Source organism: Procambarus clarkii, chromosome 86 (genome assembly GCF_040958095.1).
Source record: "Procambarus clarkii isolate CNS0578487 chromosome 86, FALCON_Pclarkii_2.0, whole genome shotgun sequence".
NCBI classification, from domain to species: domain Eukaryota; kingdom Metazoa; phylum Arthropoda; class Malacostraca; order Decapoda; family Cambaridae; genus Procambarus; species Procambarus clarkii.
This window is the reverse complement of record NC_091235.1, coordinates 21590761-21606361: the sequence shown is the minus strand read 5'-3', so window position 1 is coordinate 21606361 and position 15601 is coordinate 21590761. Positions and strand designations below refer to the sequence as shown.

Sequence of the window (15601 nt, the reverse complement as noted above, 5' to 3'; positions counted from 1 at the left end):
TATGGCAAAGCTTTTTGGACTGGGGAATTTAATGGTTTATTAACTACTCATCAACATTTTGGTTAAAAAACATTTGTGGTTATTTAAATTTGTTGTAACCTGAGATCATGTGATGATTCAACAGGAAGCTTCCACTATTGTGCTGAAGCGAACTCTTGGCTTTATTGTGGACAATTTTATATTTAAATTTATGTATATGTAATACTAAATATATTTAATTATATTTAACATTTTCATTCTTAACATGATTTATTTTTTTAATCTGTAATCCTGAAAAGATTAATATAATTATAGAAACATTCACACAGAAAAAACAATATATATATATATATATATATATATATATATATATATATATATATATATATATATGTCGTACCTAGTAGCCAGAACGCACTTCTCAGCCTACTATGCAAGGCCCGATTTGCCTAATAAGCCAAGTTTTCCTGAATTAATATATTTTCTCTAATTTTTTTCTTATGAAATGATAAAGCTACCCATTTCATTATATATGAGGTAAAAAATTTGTATTGGAGTTAAAATTAACGTAGATATATGACTGAACCTAACCAACCCTACCTAACCTAACCTAACCTATCTTTATAGGTTAGGTTAGGATAGGTAGCCGAAAAAGTTAGGTTAGGTTAGGTTAGGTTAGGTAGGTTAGGTAGTCGAAAAACAATTAATTCATGAAAACTTGGCTTATTAGGCAAATCAGGCCTTGCATAGTAGGCTGAGAAGGGCGTTCTGGCTACTAGGTACGACATATATATATATATATATATATATATATATGTCGTACCTAATAGCCAGAACTCACTTCTCAGCCTACTATGCAAGGCCCGATTTGCCTAATAAGCCAAGTTTTCATGAATTAATTGTTTTTCGACTACCTAACCTACCTAACCTAACCTAACCTAACTTTTTTGGCTACCTAACCTAACCTAACCTATAAAGATAGGTTAGGTTAGGTTAGGTAGGGTTGGTTAGGTTCGGTCATATATCTACGTTAATTTTAACTAAAATAAAAAAAAATTAACCTTATACATAATGAAATGGGTAACTTTATCATTTCATAAGAAAAAAATTAGAGAAAATATATTAATTCAGGAAAACTTGGCTTATTAGGCAAATCGAGCCTTGAATAGTAGGCCAAAAAGTGAGTTCTGGCTACTAGGTACGACATATATATATATATATATATATATATATATATATATATATATATATATATATATATATATATATATATATATATATATATATATATATATGTGTGTGTGTGTGTGTGTGTGTGTGTGTGTGTGTGTGTGTGTGTGTGTGTGTAATATTTGTTAAAGAAAAAATGGAAAAATGACGCAAAATTGGGTGTGGAACGAAGCAGGTGGTGACAAAAGAGGGATTACGGAACCCTCCCGGACCACTCTCCAGTGGTAAACTTTTGAGGGAAAGTGGAAGTGATGTAGAAGGAGGGGGGAGAGAGAGAGAGAGAGAGAGAGAGAGAGAGAGAGAGAGAGAGAGAGAGAGAGAGAGAGAGAGAGAGAGAGAGAGAGAGAGAGAGAGAGAGAGAGAGAGAGAGAGAGAGAAACCACAACTCAAGGCGCTCAGCTATCGACACATGCTGGCTGAGCCTAAATTTTTGTTTAAAGAAAATCAATCCACCAGTAATCATACATTCCTATAATGTCTCACATTTAAAACATGTTCGCTGAAATGGTCAATCCATCTGAAATCAACTCAACCGGACAAATGAAGGCTCTTTTTATTACATGTCTACAGGTTCATCCTGTATCATACATGATGATACCTTAGCATTACATTTACTTTATTCCTAATGGATATTAATGATGTCCTTAAATAAATGGGTTTTTAGAGTCATGCTTCAAGAATACTGATGCATGATAACAGCTCCTACCTTGCAGTTTCACTAAGAAGATCTTATCACAAATGAACCCTAGTTCATTTGTGGTATAGAAGTTTATTAAAAAAAAAGGAAACACGGGTAATAGGAAGGTGAAAATGTGGGAGGTGAAAACATCAAAGACAAGATGAAAACAGGAACTGAACCCAAATTGCATGGAAGTCTGGGGCAGAAGAATTGTAAGGAGGAAAAATTACGATAATATCCGCAGAAATCAGCCGCCTTTACTCTCTTGATAGGTATATTCTATGCAACGAGCTGCAACAATAATATTATAAAACATATGAAACATCTGATGTGACCTATGAAGGTACACAACTGACAAGGTCCAAGAGTTGACGTAGACTTATTTAAACACCTGTGGAATAATTCACGTAATATATTGTTTGTTTATCTTTAATGGTAAACTAAAATGTAACGCAGATTTGCACGTAAAGACCTTAAAGAGCAAATATTAATAAGAATTAAAGCATTAGCAGATAGTGATAGTATTAACTGCATGGAACTGCAAGCAGACATAAAATTGCCAACAACTATCAACTGCTCACAGAACCATACAACGGACATTTGTTTGACCATTAAGAACCCTCCTGTGACACTTGTTTAGTCATTGAAAACTCTCCAATGACAAGTGGGGTGTCCTTAACAACTCTGCAATGGATACGTGGGTGTTCATTTACCCTCCAATGACAATAACAAGTTATTAAAAACATGACTGGGATTAACTTCTTAATTGCAATTTCTATGAAATTTACAACTGTAAATGTCAGAACTCTACTTCATATTTGGCTGCCGCGATGCGGATATTTTTGAAATTCATTGAATGTCAATTTGTGCCAATAGCCAATCATTTAGACTTGTTTTGATTGCTAGGCTGCTACCAAAACGAGTTCCATAATTGCATTTACGATAAGCGTCGAAACTGTTCTGTTTATTTAACGGGAACATTTATCCGGTTGTCACCTGGGGGATCTGCCTATTTGCTTGTCTAATCTTGAGAGAGGGCGCTGTTAAGACACAAAATGTACAGTATGCATTATGTGGACATTATATACCACACTGAAGCAGATGTCATAATACTGAGAATATATTTAGGATGATCTGTGCGTCGAAATTGATATATTCGTTTAAAGCTAATATCTGAAGTATGATAGTCACTTGTGGTATGTCTTTTTGTGGTAGACTATTCTTGGGGGGAAGGTAGCTTCAGGGATGATGTGTGGGTGGGATGCATTTTGTGGTATTTGTCATGTAGGTTCAATCCTGCCGCGTTTTTGGAGGTTGGATAAGAAGCACTGAATTTACTTCTCACTAAAAGTCTAATTCTGTCCCCTGAGTTTATATAATTGTTTTAGCTATTGGGGCCATAGGCCTACTGAGAACACAAAATATGTTATCTCTGACAAATACATAAGATGTCAGATCCTGAATGACTATCTCTAGTATATAAATATAGTATAGCTTTGTATATAAAAAAACTAGTTCACATATTAAGTTCAAAAGGGAATATAAAATAAATGTTATAACTCCTTTGAAGATCACTGATCCTCTGAGACTTTATCATTTTCTTCCTGGAGAGATGCATTGGATCTTGCTTTGCTGGTTGTTTTATAAGGCAGGTGACAAACGTCTCATGAGGTCTTCATGAGAAGTGAGAAACTTCTCACTTTCATTTCCAAATCAATTTGAAATGGCTAATACAGAACTAATCTTGGAGCCTCAAGTTATGCATGTACATTGCATAACTAGGAGCATGTACAATGGAGTACAGGAAAGATCAGTTCCTGTACTCAGTTAGATAAACTTAGTTCAGACGATTCTTGGTTAATCCACACTTCATAGCCTCAGACGAGTCAACTACTAATGTCAGGAATAGCAAAGGTGTTGTTAATTAGGTTGTAGAAGAGTTGTTGGAGAGTTAAATAGCTTACTTTCCACTTCATCTGTCTCCTCTAACAATATCCTCTTGAGGTATACCTCATATGAGAGGGGGGAGGATGAGAGAGGGAAGGGGGAGGGAGCGTGAGAGAGGACCTTATCGTACATGAGTTTGCTCTATGCTCTTGATATAAGGTGCTGTGTTAATATTCAGTCTGTATAAATCAACATAGTGCCTTAGAGGAGATGGCGTGTGAGTGGGGTGTATACATCAGGTGTAGGCTTTGTATATGTACACGAAATACACATATACACACTTACGTGAGCACACTCAGTTGGCTGTTTGTCTAAGTTGTGTGTGTGTGAATTTTGTTATGTATTAATGATGTTTTGATGTATAGGAAACTTTGTGCACTTACAGGCCGGCCTGAGATGAGGCTGCCTAGTTATTTGAACCAAAAAAGTTAATATTTTCAACAGGCCCACATAACTGACTCACAGGTTCATACAGTGCTTTCAGAAAACCCACGTAATCCACAGAGCTATCAATAATCTTGGTTACATTCCACCAACATACAGCTACAACGCTCTGAAGTCGAAGAAAAACTCTTATATCAACATTGTCACGTGACATAATTAACACTGTCTCAGTGATGGCTGGCTCATTGCCACAACCCATGAAAGGAACGTATCCAGATAAAAATATCGTATCTCGATGAATAGACAAATACAAATTTGATCCTCCCAATTCACTTGGGCAAAATATATATTAAAATCGAGTTATTTATGAATTGAAATTGGGTCAGACACGGGTTATTTTTCACGGACTACTCGATTATCTTTCCCACAATAAAGAGAGTTTAGGCATATCGTCTCTTCCCTCCCCTCCCCAAAAAGGAGTAAGGGGGTGAGAGAAGCGTATGTTCCCAGACATGAACGTGTGGGAGCTCTTAGCTGACCGGCCGCATAACGAAAGCTTACAATGAGTAGTAGGGTGTAAGCGCTACAGGGGATATTTTTTTTTGGGCAGAGGACCCCTGTGGGGTGTAAGCGCTACAGGGGATATTTTTTTTCAGATCAAATATCCCCTGTAGCGCTTGGGGGTTTTCAGGTCAAATATCGTGCGTAGCGCTTCGGGGTTTTCAGGTCCGAAATATCGTGTGTAGCGCTTTAGGGTTTTCAGGCGAATTTGGGGAGTCACAGATTTAGAATTAGGGAATTCTTATAATGAAAAATAATGTCATACGAGTTTGCTAAAGTTCTTATAAGAAAAATAATTTCCGAGACTTAGAAGTTTGTTAAGGCCTTATGGGAGAAATTCAAATAACGTGTGTAGCACTTTAGGGCTTCCAGGAGAACTCTACGGACATATTTTACATGTTTTCAACTTACAAAATCATCTATGTAAGCCTTAGTTATTCATATAAATTTAGAAAATCACCTGTGTAAGTCATTGTTTTCAGGGTTTCGTACATCACACCCCCCTCCCTCCCCCCTTACCTCGCAATCTCTCGCGTCACCTTTATTTACTTTACGCCCGGACAGCCAGACCTCTTATCTTATGTTATCTTCTCATAATATCTCAACCGTCCCTCCTCTCTCTCGTTTCATTCAGTTCAACTATTTTCCAACATCGTATGTTTGCTCCTTTTCATTAAGCAAGTCAGTATGTTTGCTCCTTTTCATTAAGCAAGTCAGTTTTACACAAATAAATCATGTTAGTAAGCAAGTTCTAGCTCACGTTCCCCACCTTAGTCCCCTGTCGTATAAAGAATACTATCATTCCAATCCCTCTAAAATTTAAAAATAATCATATTTCAAATGTAGTTCAATACAGTAATTAGTTACCAAGCTCCAGCTCTTGTCCTCCGCCTTAGCTCTCTCTCGTATCTTCGTTAGTATCAGTCCAATTCCCCTGAAATTTCTACCCTCTGTATTTCAGACACCGTAAATAAAATCAAGTCAGTTATCGAGCTCCAGCTCTCGTCCCCGCCTTAATTCTCTTTCGTATCTTTGTAAATAACCCATCAATTTCCCTAAAATTAAAAGCAGACATACTTCAAAGTTAGTAAATAAGATCAAGTCAGTTACTGAGCTCCAGCTCTCGTCCCCCACCCTCTTCCACCCTCAAGTCTTTGTAAATAAACCATCAATTTCCCTTAAATTTTTACCCTCTGTATTTCAGACACCGTAAATAAAATCAAGTCAGTTATCGAGCTCCAGCTCTCGTCCCCGCCTTAATTCTCTTTCGTATCTTTGTAAATATCCCATCAATTTCCCTGAAATTTTTACCCTCTGTATTTCAGACATAGTAAATATGATGAAAACAATTATAAAACTCTAGCTCTTGTCCTCTGTCCAAGTTCACTCCTGTAAATTCATTACTATCAATCCAAATCCCCCTGAGATTTAAACACCCAACTACATTTTCAGACATAGTAAATAAAAACCAGTTCAGTTATCAAGTTACATCTCTTGTGCCCCAGCTTAGTTCATTTGTGCAAGTTCTTTATTTTCCAACTAAATCACCCTGAGATTTAAGATCACCTTATTTTCTATCGTAGTAAAATTAATCTGGACATTAGCCTTAGATCATCAGACATAAATATATTCGATCAAGTCCGTCTCCAGCGTATCTCTTATCCGAGTATACACATAGCCCCAACCTGTTTAATTATCTTTCACCCCCTCCCACCTTCCTCCATCTCATCCAAGTCTCGTAAATTTAAATGTAGCTGTTAATTTGCGTTCTTTCCCCGTTCATAGCATATTCTCTGTAAGTTCAGATCTGTACTTAGTCTTACATATTCTCTACTTCTTTCCAATTTTATACAAGACTTAAACAACTATTACCGTCTCCTCTATCTTATTTAAACATGAGTCATATGTAAATATACCCCGACTCTTTCCATCCAATACAAGTCCTAGCTTGTTCACCGCCCAACTCACTACGCTATTTCTACTCTACATGTTATAGCATGTTTTCCGCTCATCTTGGTACCAACCCTTACAATCTCTCTCTCTCATTCCTTTACATGTCTCAGCATGTTCGCCTCGCATCTTACTACGCTGTCTACTTTACACGTTGTAGCGTGTATTACTGTGTCCCATATCTTATTTAAACATGAGTCATATGTAAATATACCCGACTCCTTCCATCCATTACAAGTCCTAGCTTGTTCACCGCCCAACTCACTACACTGTCTACTTTACATGTTGTAGCATGTTTTCCGCACATCTTGATACCATCCCTTACAATCTCTCAATCCTTTACACATCCCAACTTTCAACCCTTTCTTACAATTTTCCTCCATCCCTCCGCTACATGTTCTTACCCGTTCATTACAGTCCACTACTTATTCTCTAATCATCTCTGTACTAATTCTCAAAACTAGTTGGTTCTGTCATTTTAGTAAGTAAGTAAGTAGATCATCGTTATTAACAACGACAACAACAACAACAACAGTAACATTACTAATTCACAGTAAGTTACTACTGAGCATTTGGTAGTTATCCATTTTCAAATAAGGTCAATATAAATCATTCTAAGACATCTTCGTACAATTAAAGATACTTGCCCGTGCACTAAGTCATTACTTACAGTAGCATCTTAAGGCATTGTTTTCGTAACTCAGTTTTATTAAACATACACATTCATTAGTCAAAGGAAAACTTTTCAAGTCATTTTATTCAATATTTCCGTTAAACTTACTACATCATGTCATTATTCGGTTTCATAATTAAGTACTTGTTTCAGTCCTCCAATGTAATAAGCAAATTATTCTATTAAGGATAAAGAAATCTTATTTAGAAGAGACATTAAGTTTATTACAACATTTAACGCATACAAGTGTTTTAGTAGTTATACAGGTATTCAAGAAATCATAAGTGTTCTTAGTAGTTTTACAAGTGTTCAAGAAAATCATATACAGTTATTCTTAGTAGTTATACAGGTATTCATAAGTGTTCAAGAAAATCATATACAAGTGTTCTTAGTAGTTATACAAGTGTTCAAGAAAATCATAAGTGTTCAAGAAGCAATTGGATTTATTATATATAAAATATTTCCTCTACAAATTGGACAGCATTTCAGAGCTAAAAGACAACCACTGCATGTCACCATATGTTTACATGGTAGTATTACAATATTTATATTTTTATCCATACAAACTCTGCATAAAATATCTTCTTCCCAAGATTGTTCTATACAGTCCTTGTTTTCATCAGTGTTAGTACAAGTCTCCGGTAAAGTTTTCAATCCCAGATCTTCAAGCGTAGCTTCTTGTTCCTTTTTATCATCAACTGCTTCATAAATTAAGTCCCGTACCCGTAAATAAATATCTGTTCCCTCTTGCATATACCTCAACACGATTTCTAGACATCTACTTTGTATAATAAAAGGCAACAAATCTCTGGATTCCTTAAGGTACTCACTTAAAGCATATCTTATACTCTCCACAGGTATTAATTTTTTATGAATCAGATGTTTGAACTTATCCATACCCTCCATTAAGATATTAATTAAATCATTGTCTATAGGTTTTATAGGTAATGGTATTGTCAATCTAGCATTCTTAACAAATTCCTTGCCCCTTGCAAGAATAATGTAAGCACATTCTGGACTACATCTCGCATGTAACGTCCAAGGATCATCTTCTGGTCTCCAATTTCGTATTCCACAGGCGCAGTGATAGCAGCAGACGTGGTCACTTATACCTGAAAACCATAAAACAATCCAGCATTATCTCGTTACTATCTTTTAACTAATATTCATTATTTCTTTACTTATAACTCTATTAAGTTTAAAATAGTTAAAACACTTCATACCACAGTAAAAAAAAACAGCTTCTGCCAGCTCATGAGAAGTTTGCTTGACGCTTCCAGGCCATGTCATATCAAATGTCTCTAGGCGAGATTTATAAGTTACCAATCCTGGATTCAGCGATTTCCTAAATTTGATCAATCCCAGATCTTCCTTAGGAGGAGCACCACCTAAAAAAATATAACGTAGTTACGTAAATTATTCTTTAGAAGAATAAGAAGTATCTATTTAAGCAATCAAGTTTTGTACAGAGTATATAAGACTGGTATAAGAATACATCATAAGAATATATACTTACTACTACCACTTATTTTCTTATTTCCCAGTTCTATTTTATGGGAAACAAATTCCAGTCCATATTTGAAAGCTATCTCAGACACCTCTAAAGAAACATTGTCACTCCTCTCGCCTCTAATAAAGGCACAGTCTTGATTAATGATCTTATGACGTCTTCTGGGGGTATCACCAACAATCCATGCACCTACTATACAATAACAAAATGCACACAAACAATAATCACTATTGCGAAGGTAATAGAACCCATCTTCAACTAAGTCAATAGGGTTTAACCACTTAATGGGCCAATCCACAAATGTTTGTAGTCTAACTCCTGCACATTTAAGGCTTTCTATACTGTAAAACTTCCTGGCACACAAAGGATCCATCGTGTGAGGGCAGCACTAACTATTAGAGTAGGATAAGCAAGTATATATATCCCTAAAATAAGTATCGTACATCGCTACATATTTAACAGTTTCCTCATTTATAATAGACAGTAATCTCCTCTAAATACTTCTCTACTTAAAAATCCTTAAAGTTTCTTAATTAAATAAAGCTCTTATATAAATACTTAGTAAACTACTTTCATTATTTATTAGACTTATTAGAAAAATACATCACTTTGGCAATCTCGCTAAAAGTATACTGTTACGTCATTATTCGTAGCTGCCGTGCATAATGATAGATATATATATATAATTTAGTAGTAAATTCTTATTTAATCTAATTAAAATATATGCTTAAAGCATCTATATCCTAAAATGAAATATACTATTAGTTATAATGTCATATATAATATCACTCTAAGGTAACAAAAATCCTTATTAATATATTCAAATACGTGGTAACTTTTACATTTCCCCCAATATAAGAGCGCGGACCTCACATTAGGGATATTATTACGACTATCTGGATCGTATCTACTACCTTACGAGGAAGAAAAATTCACCATGGATACTGTTCTGACAACTTGTCAGGGTTATTTAACCGACGAATCATTTTGTAATAATGAAACCTGTATTGTGTACGGAGTGAACTGTATATCCTGTGTTCCCCGAGGAATGGCCCTAGACTTAGCCAAGAAATATTCTCACGCTGACGCTTATAATGTTCGCCGACCCTTGTACAGTCTTAAGAGATGTATCCCTGAAGATCGTCCAGTACCAGGAACAATTCATATCTCTAAAGGAGAAAATCTTCCGTATATTGTTGCTATAGCCACCCAATACGGTATTGGATTACCTATAGAAAGTAATAACATTGCTCAGGGAATTATAGAAAACTCAAAAGACAGAAACATGCTCTCTGGATTAAACGAAGATACATCCATTAATCGTCTCGTCTACTTCAAGAATGGTATGAAAGATTTATTTAACTTTATCAAGGGCTCTCCTCAAATTATGAGAGTTATAATACCAACAGGAATTGGGATTACATGTGTTCGAAGAGATAAGGTTTGGGAAAATACTTATCTTCCTGTTATTGAAGATATGTATAAACAGTTAAAACCCTACGGAGTGGAAGTTAAATTACTGTTTAACGAGGAGATTATGCAGAGGAAGAGCAAGTAACACTTGGCAACCTTTTGTGTGCGCAGTGTTTCTACGCGCAGCCTAAAGATGTATATATGCTTCCCCCGGAGTGATCTCTTACGGTGTCCTCCTCTTCTTGGATGTCAGAATCTACTTCAAGCTTGGATATTCAAGGCTATGGAGATCAAGACTATTATTGGAGACTTTGCCTCCCTGCCCGTCTACAATAATCACGACTGTTTATTGTACGATCTTGATGCTACGAGTGTACAAATGTGTAAAATTGTGCAAGGATTGTGGGATCGTTACCCATATGCGAGATTACATCGTGAAAACTTTCCTTACAAAAACAGGGCTGTTGTATCTTATCGCAGTAACCCTGGCAGTATACATATTGGAGAACCACCTGAATTTAACAACAGGATGGATGAAGATCCCCATCTACCCCTTATTATTGGTTTAGTGACTCAGTTTGCTAGTAGACCTGCAACTTTACCAGCATATGAAAATCCTCCGTGTGAAGTACGAAGTTTAGATGAACATTTTTACGATGGACTTGAAAAAGATACAGAATATCAGAGATGGCGCTGGTTTGAAAATGCTCTGAAGGAAGCCCTTGTTTTCATTCTTAAAAGATGTGTTAAGAGAATTATTATTCCATATGGGTTTGGCATGTCAAGTTATTTGGACAACTGCGCAGTATGGGAAAGTAAATATTTGCCTATACTTGAGAAAATAGGACAAAAACTACGAAAACGAGGTATTGTACTCTTCATAGTACGTCCCGAAAACATCGTTCCTCCTCAGTCATCCACCCACGGCATCTTTGAAAATAAGATTCCATACATTGCTGTTCTTCAAAATGGATCCACAACTAATGCTACTGATGCTGCTAGGACACCTGAAGATGATGCTACGCCTGCTACCGCTGATGCTAGTTCACCTTCTATCAACACTAAGTTGTCTGATACAATTAATTCAACACCTGTTAATGTTACTACGTCTGTTGATACTAATGTTACAATGTGTGTTAGTAGTAGTTTTACAAATTTAGAAGAGAAGATGGATTGGGAATAATAATGTCTGTAAATAATTTATACTTTGTACATTTTTACAAATTAAATACATTGTACATTTTTACACATTAAATAACAAAATAGAAACTCGTGTGTTTATTTTCTCCCTTTTAATGTCTAAATGTCAACTCTACTTTTCTGAGTATATAGGAAGAGGTACGAAACTTTTTCTGTCTTACTTCAAGATGGATTGTTCTATGTACATGCAAGTGAAGCTTAAGCGTTTGAATAAGTGTATTATAGATGCTGATTTTACTAGTGATGAAATTCTAAAACCTGGAGACTGTCTTGTCTACGATTCTCATAATTTATCTGGTGGATTTGCACAACTGTTATGGGAAAAATATCCTTACAGTAAAGTTTCCGAGTGTGAAGTGGTACAGAATAATATAACTCCTGGTGGTATAGTACTTGCTTTATCTCCAGAACCAGAAATAAAACCTCATATTATAGGACTTCAATACAGTAGCTCTAATGAAGATCTAGGATTACAGAAAGATATTATTAAACGTTGGAGTTTTAAATCTGCAATAAGACAAATTTGTTGTCAGGCAAGAAATAATAATTTAATCCAGCGTATAATTATTCCATATGGTATTGGGTTTAATGACGGAATAGGATGGAGTAAAGAAGAACAAGAAGAATGGGAGACACACTATTTTCCAGGACTAGCCCATTTAGCTTATGTTTTAAAGAATAATAAAAAAGAATTATTAATGGTTCGTATACCTCTTGGAGAAGATGTTACGGGGACTGGGAGAGAGAATAAACAAGTAGAGGGTGGATCTAATAAACGGAAGAGAATGTCATAGTTAAAACTAGTAGATCTAAAATAATACATATAACTAATTTGGAAACTACAGCTAAGAGAGAGGGGCGGAGCGTAACAATCTCCGATGTGATAAGCTAGGTCGGGATATATCTTGACATAAACTCCCCATCTCGGTCCAGCAGTGACAAGACATACTCGGATCGATGGCTGCTGTATACAGTAAGTGTTTATTGTATGATGTACTTACAGTACTCGTTATATTTGTTGTGATATAATTTTGCTTATTATTGAATATCTTTTAGTTTTGAAATATTATGATTATTTAATAGTCCCTGTGTTAAATATTGTATTTTTCTTTGTTTAAAGATCTACCCCATGTGATGGATGTGAAGAGTCTACCAGGGTTTGGAAGCATGCCTGATCTTGTGTCAGAAACTATATGGCAAAGTCCAGCTTCGACTGTTTTGTGGAAGAATATGCCCCTGGCGGAAAAACAGACTTATAAAGTGATGACACATACTGATAAATGTACGCATGAGAACATTGTTCCAGCTCTAGCAAAGTTTATTAGCAAAAGTGAAAATGTTTTAATGATACTGATTGGTCGTGATTTTATAAAGTTGAAAGAAGAACTTCCAATGATAAAATGTGATATAGTCTTATTTAGCTTAAAAGAGAGTGTTACAGATGTACTCAAGAAACATGAGAATTGTCAAGTGTTGTTGCTGACGAAAACTCCTAGTAAGGCCGAGATGAAGAAAATTTCTTTGTTATTTAAAGGCGATAAAATAATTTGCACTTTTAGACCTAAACCCCGTTTTAAATACATATTTCCAGAATTTGAAGAAGTACCTATAGGATGTAACTTAAAGGATAAATTTTTTATAAGAAAATTTGTGGATGAAATTGGTTCTCCAAATGCTGCAAACTGGTTTATTAATAAGTTGAGTTCTGAAGAACGAGAAGTGTATACTATAATGAGCCAGGATGAACTGCAACAGCAGGTAAATAGTAAGACTGTGAAAGAGCTTAGTATTATTCACCCTAAAACAGAAGAAGATGAACATTGGAGTTTAATTGATCATATGGAGGAGAGCTTTCCATCTTTTCCGTTAAATTTAATAAAGATGAGACCAGAAATAGGATATCATACCCCCCAAAAGATAGAAATAGAGGCAGTGATGAGATTTATAGGACAGGATCCTGTACTTGGTGTTTTCTCTGGTATGGCCTTTATTGAAAATCTTATTAGGATAAGACATACTAATGTGGTACGAGCTACAGATAATTACTCGAATATGGGTGAGAGTAAGTGGATGGAGGTTGAACAAATGGATGCTGTAGAAGCAGTTAGGACTTATTGTAATGACAGAGAAGTACTTCTAATGTCCTGGCCTGAATTGATTTGTGATGATAATGTTTATAGCGATGCTTTCTATGTTTTAAAGGAATTTAAGGGACAAAAACTAATCTATTTTGGAGAAGGGGAAGGGGGATGCTGTGCATGTGATGGATTTTTTAACTTGCTGGATAGGGAGTTTCATTGTGTGAAATCAAATACATGTTTTACTTATAATTCTTTTATAAATTCAAATGTTTATTTCTATATAAGACTATAGTGTTTATGATTTCTTGAACACTTGTATATGATTTTCTTGAACACTTGTATATAATTGCTTCTTGAACACTTATGAATACCTGTATAACTACTAAAAACACTTGTATGCGTTAAATGTTGTAATAAACTTAATGTCTCTTCTAAATAAGATTTCTTTATCCTTAATAGAATAATTTGCTTATTACATTGGAGGACTGAAACAAGTACTTAATTATGAAACCGAATAATGACATGATGTAGTAAGTTTAACGGAAATATTGAATAAAATGACTTGAAAAGTTTTCCTTTGACTAATGAATGTGTATGTTTAATAAAACTGAGTTACGAAAACAATGCCTTAAGATGCTACTGTAAGTAATGACTTAGTGCACGGGCAAGTATCTTTAATTGTACGAAGATGTCTTAGAATGATTTATATTGACCTTATTTGAAAATGGATAACTACCAAATGCTCAGTAGTAACTTACTGTGAATTAGTAATGTTACTGTTGTTGTTGTTGTTGTCGTTGTTAATAACGATGATCTACTTACTTACTTACTAAAATGACAGAACCAACTAGTTTTGAGAATTAGTACAGAGATGATTAGAGAATAAGTAGTGGACTGTAATGAACGGGTAAGAACATGTAGCGGAGGGATGGAGGAAAATTGTAAGAAAGGGTTGAAAGTTGGGATGTGTAAAGGATTGAGAGATTGTAAGGGATGGTATCAAGATGTGCGGAAAACATGCTACAACATGTAAAGTAGACAGTGTAGTGAGTTGGGCGGTGAACAAGCTAGGACTTGTAATGGATGGAAGGAGTCGGGTATATTTACATATGACTCATGTTTAAATAAGATATGGGACACAGTAATACACGCTACAACGTGTAAAGTAGACAGCGTAGTAAGATGCGAGGCGAACATGCTGAGACATGTAAAGGAATGAGAGAGAGAGATTGTAAGGGTTGGTACCAAGATGAGCGGAAAACATGCTATAACATGTAGAGTAGAAATAGCGTAGTGAGTTGGGCGGTGAACAAGCTAGGACTTGTATTGGATGGAAAGAGTCGGGGTATATTTACATATGACTCATGTTTAAATAAGATAGAGGAGACGGTAATAGTTGTTTAAGTCTTGTATAAAATTGGAAAGAAGTAGAGAATATGTAAGACTAAGTACAGATCCGAACTTACAGAGAATATGCTATGAACGGGGAAAGAACGCAAATTAACAGCTACATTTAAATTTACGAGACTTGGATGAGATGGAGGAAGGTGGGAGGGGGTGAAAGATAATTAAACAGGTTGGGGCTATGTGTATACTCGGATAAGAGATACGCTGGAGACGGACTTGATCGAATATATTTATGTCTGATGATCTAAGGCTAATGTCCAGATTAATTTTACTACGATAGAAAATAAGGTGATCTTAAATCTCAGGGTGATTTAGTTGGAAAATAAAGAACTTGCACAAATGAACTAAGCTGGGGCACAAGAGATGTAACTTGATAACTGAACTGGTTTTTATTTACTATGTCTGAAAATGTAGTTGGGTGTTTAAATCTCAGGGGGATTTGGATTGATAGTAATGAATTTACAGGAGTGAACTTGGACAGAGGACAAGAGCTAGAGTTTTATAATTGTTTTCATCATATTTACTATGTCTGAAATACAGAGGGTAAAAATTTCAGGGAAATTGATGGGATATTTACAAAGATACGA

At 35.4% G+C, this 15601-nt stretch overlaps 1 protein-coding gene across 1 annotated transcript; it reads right to left on the bottom strand.

The window, feature by feature from the left end:
• Nucleotides 1–7656: 7656 nt before the first annotated feature.
• LOC138358793 (baculoviral IAP repeat-containing protein 8-like) lies at nt 7657–9479 on the bottom strand. Its single transcript, XM_069316969.1, has 3 exons — nt 8920–9479; nt 8627–8791; nt 7657–8515 (listed from the first exon to the last, which is right to left on the bottom strand). The coding sequence occupies exons 1-3, from the start codon at nt 9284–9286 to the stop codon at nt 7830–7832; spliced, it is 1218 nt and encodes a 405-aa protein (XP_069173070.1). The 5' UTR covers nt 9287–9479; the 3' UTR covers nt 7657–7829.
• Nucleotides 9480–15601: the final 6122 nt, after the last annotated feature.

What these genes read in the sequence shown, in the direction of transcription:
- LOC138358793 (XM_069316969.1), bottom strand. Translation starts at nt 9,286, where the DNA reads ATGGATCCTTTGTGTGCCAGGAAGTTTTACAGTATAGAAAGCCTTAAA. An exon ending in TAAGAAAATAAGTGGTAGTA is followed by an intron (nt 8,792 to 8,919) that starts GTAAGTATATAT and finishes ATATTTTTTTAG; the next exon opens with GTGGTGCTCCTCCTAAGGAA. An exon ending in AGCTGTTTTTTTTTACTGTG is followed by an intron (nt 8,516 to 8,626) that starts GTATGAAGTGTT and finishes TATGGTTTTCAG; the next exon opens with GTATAAGTGACCACGTCTGC.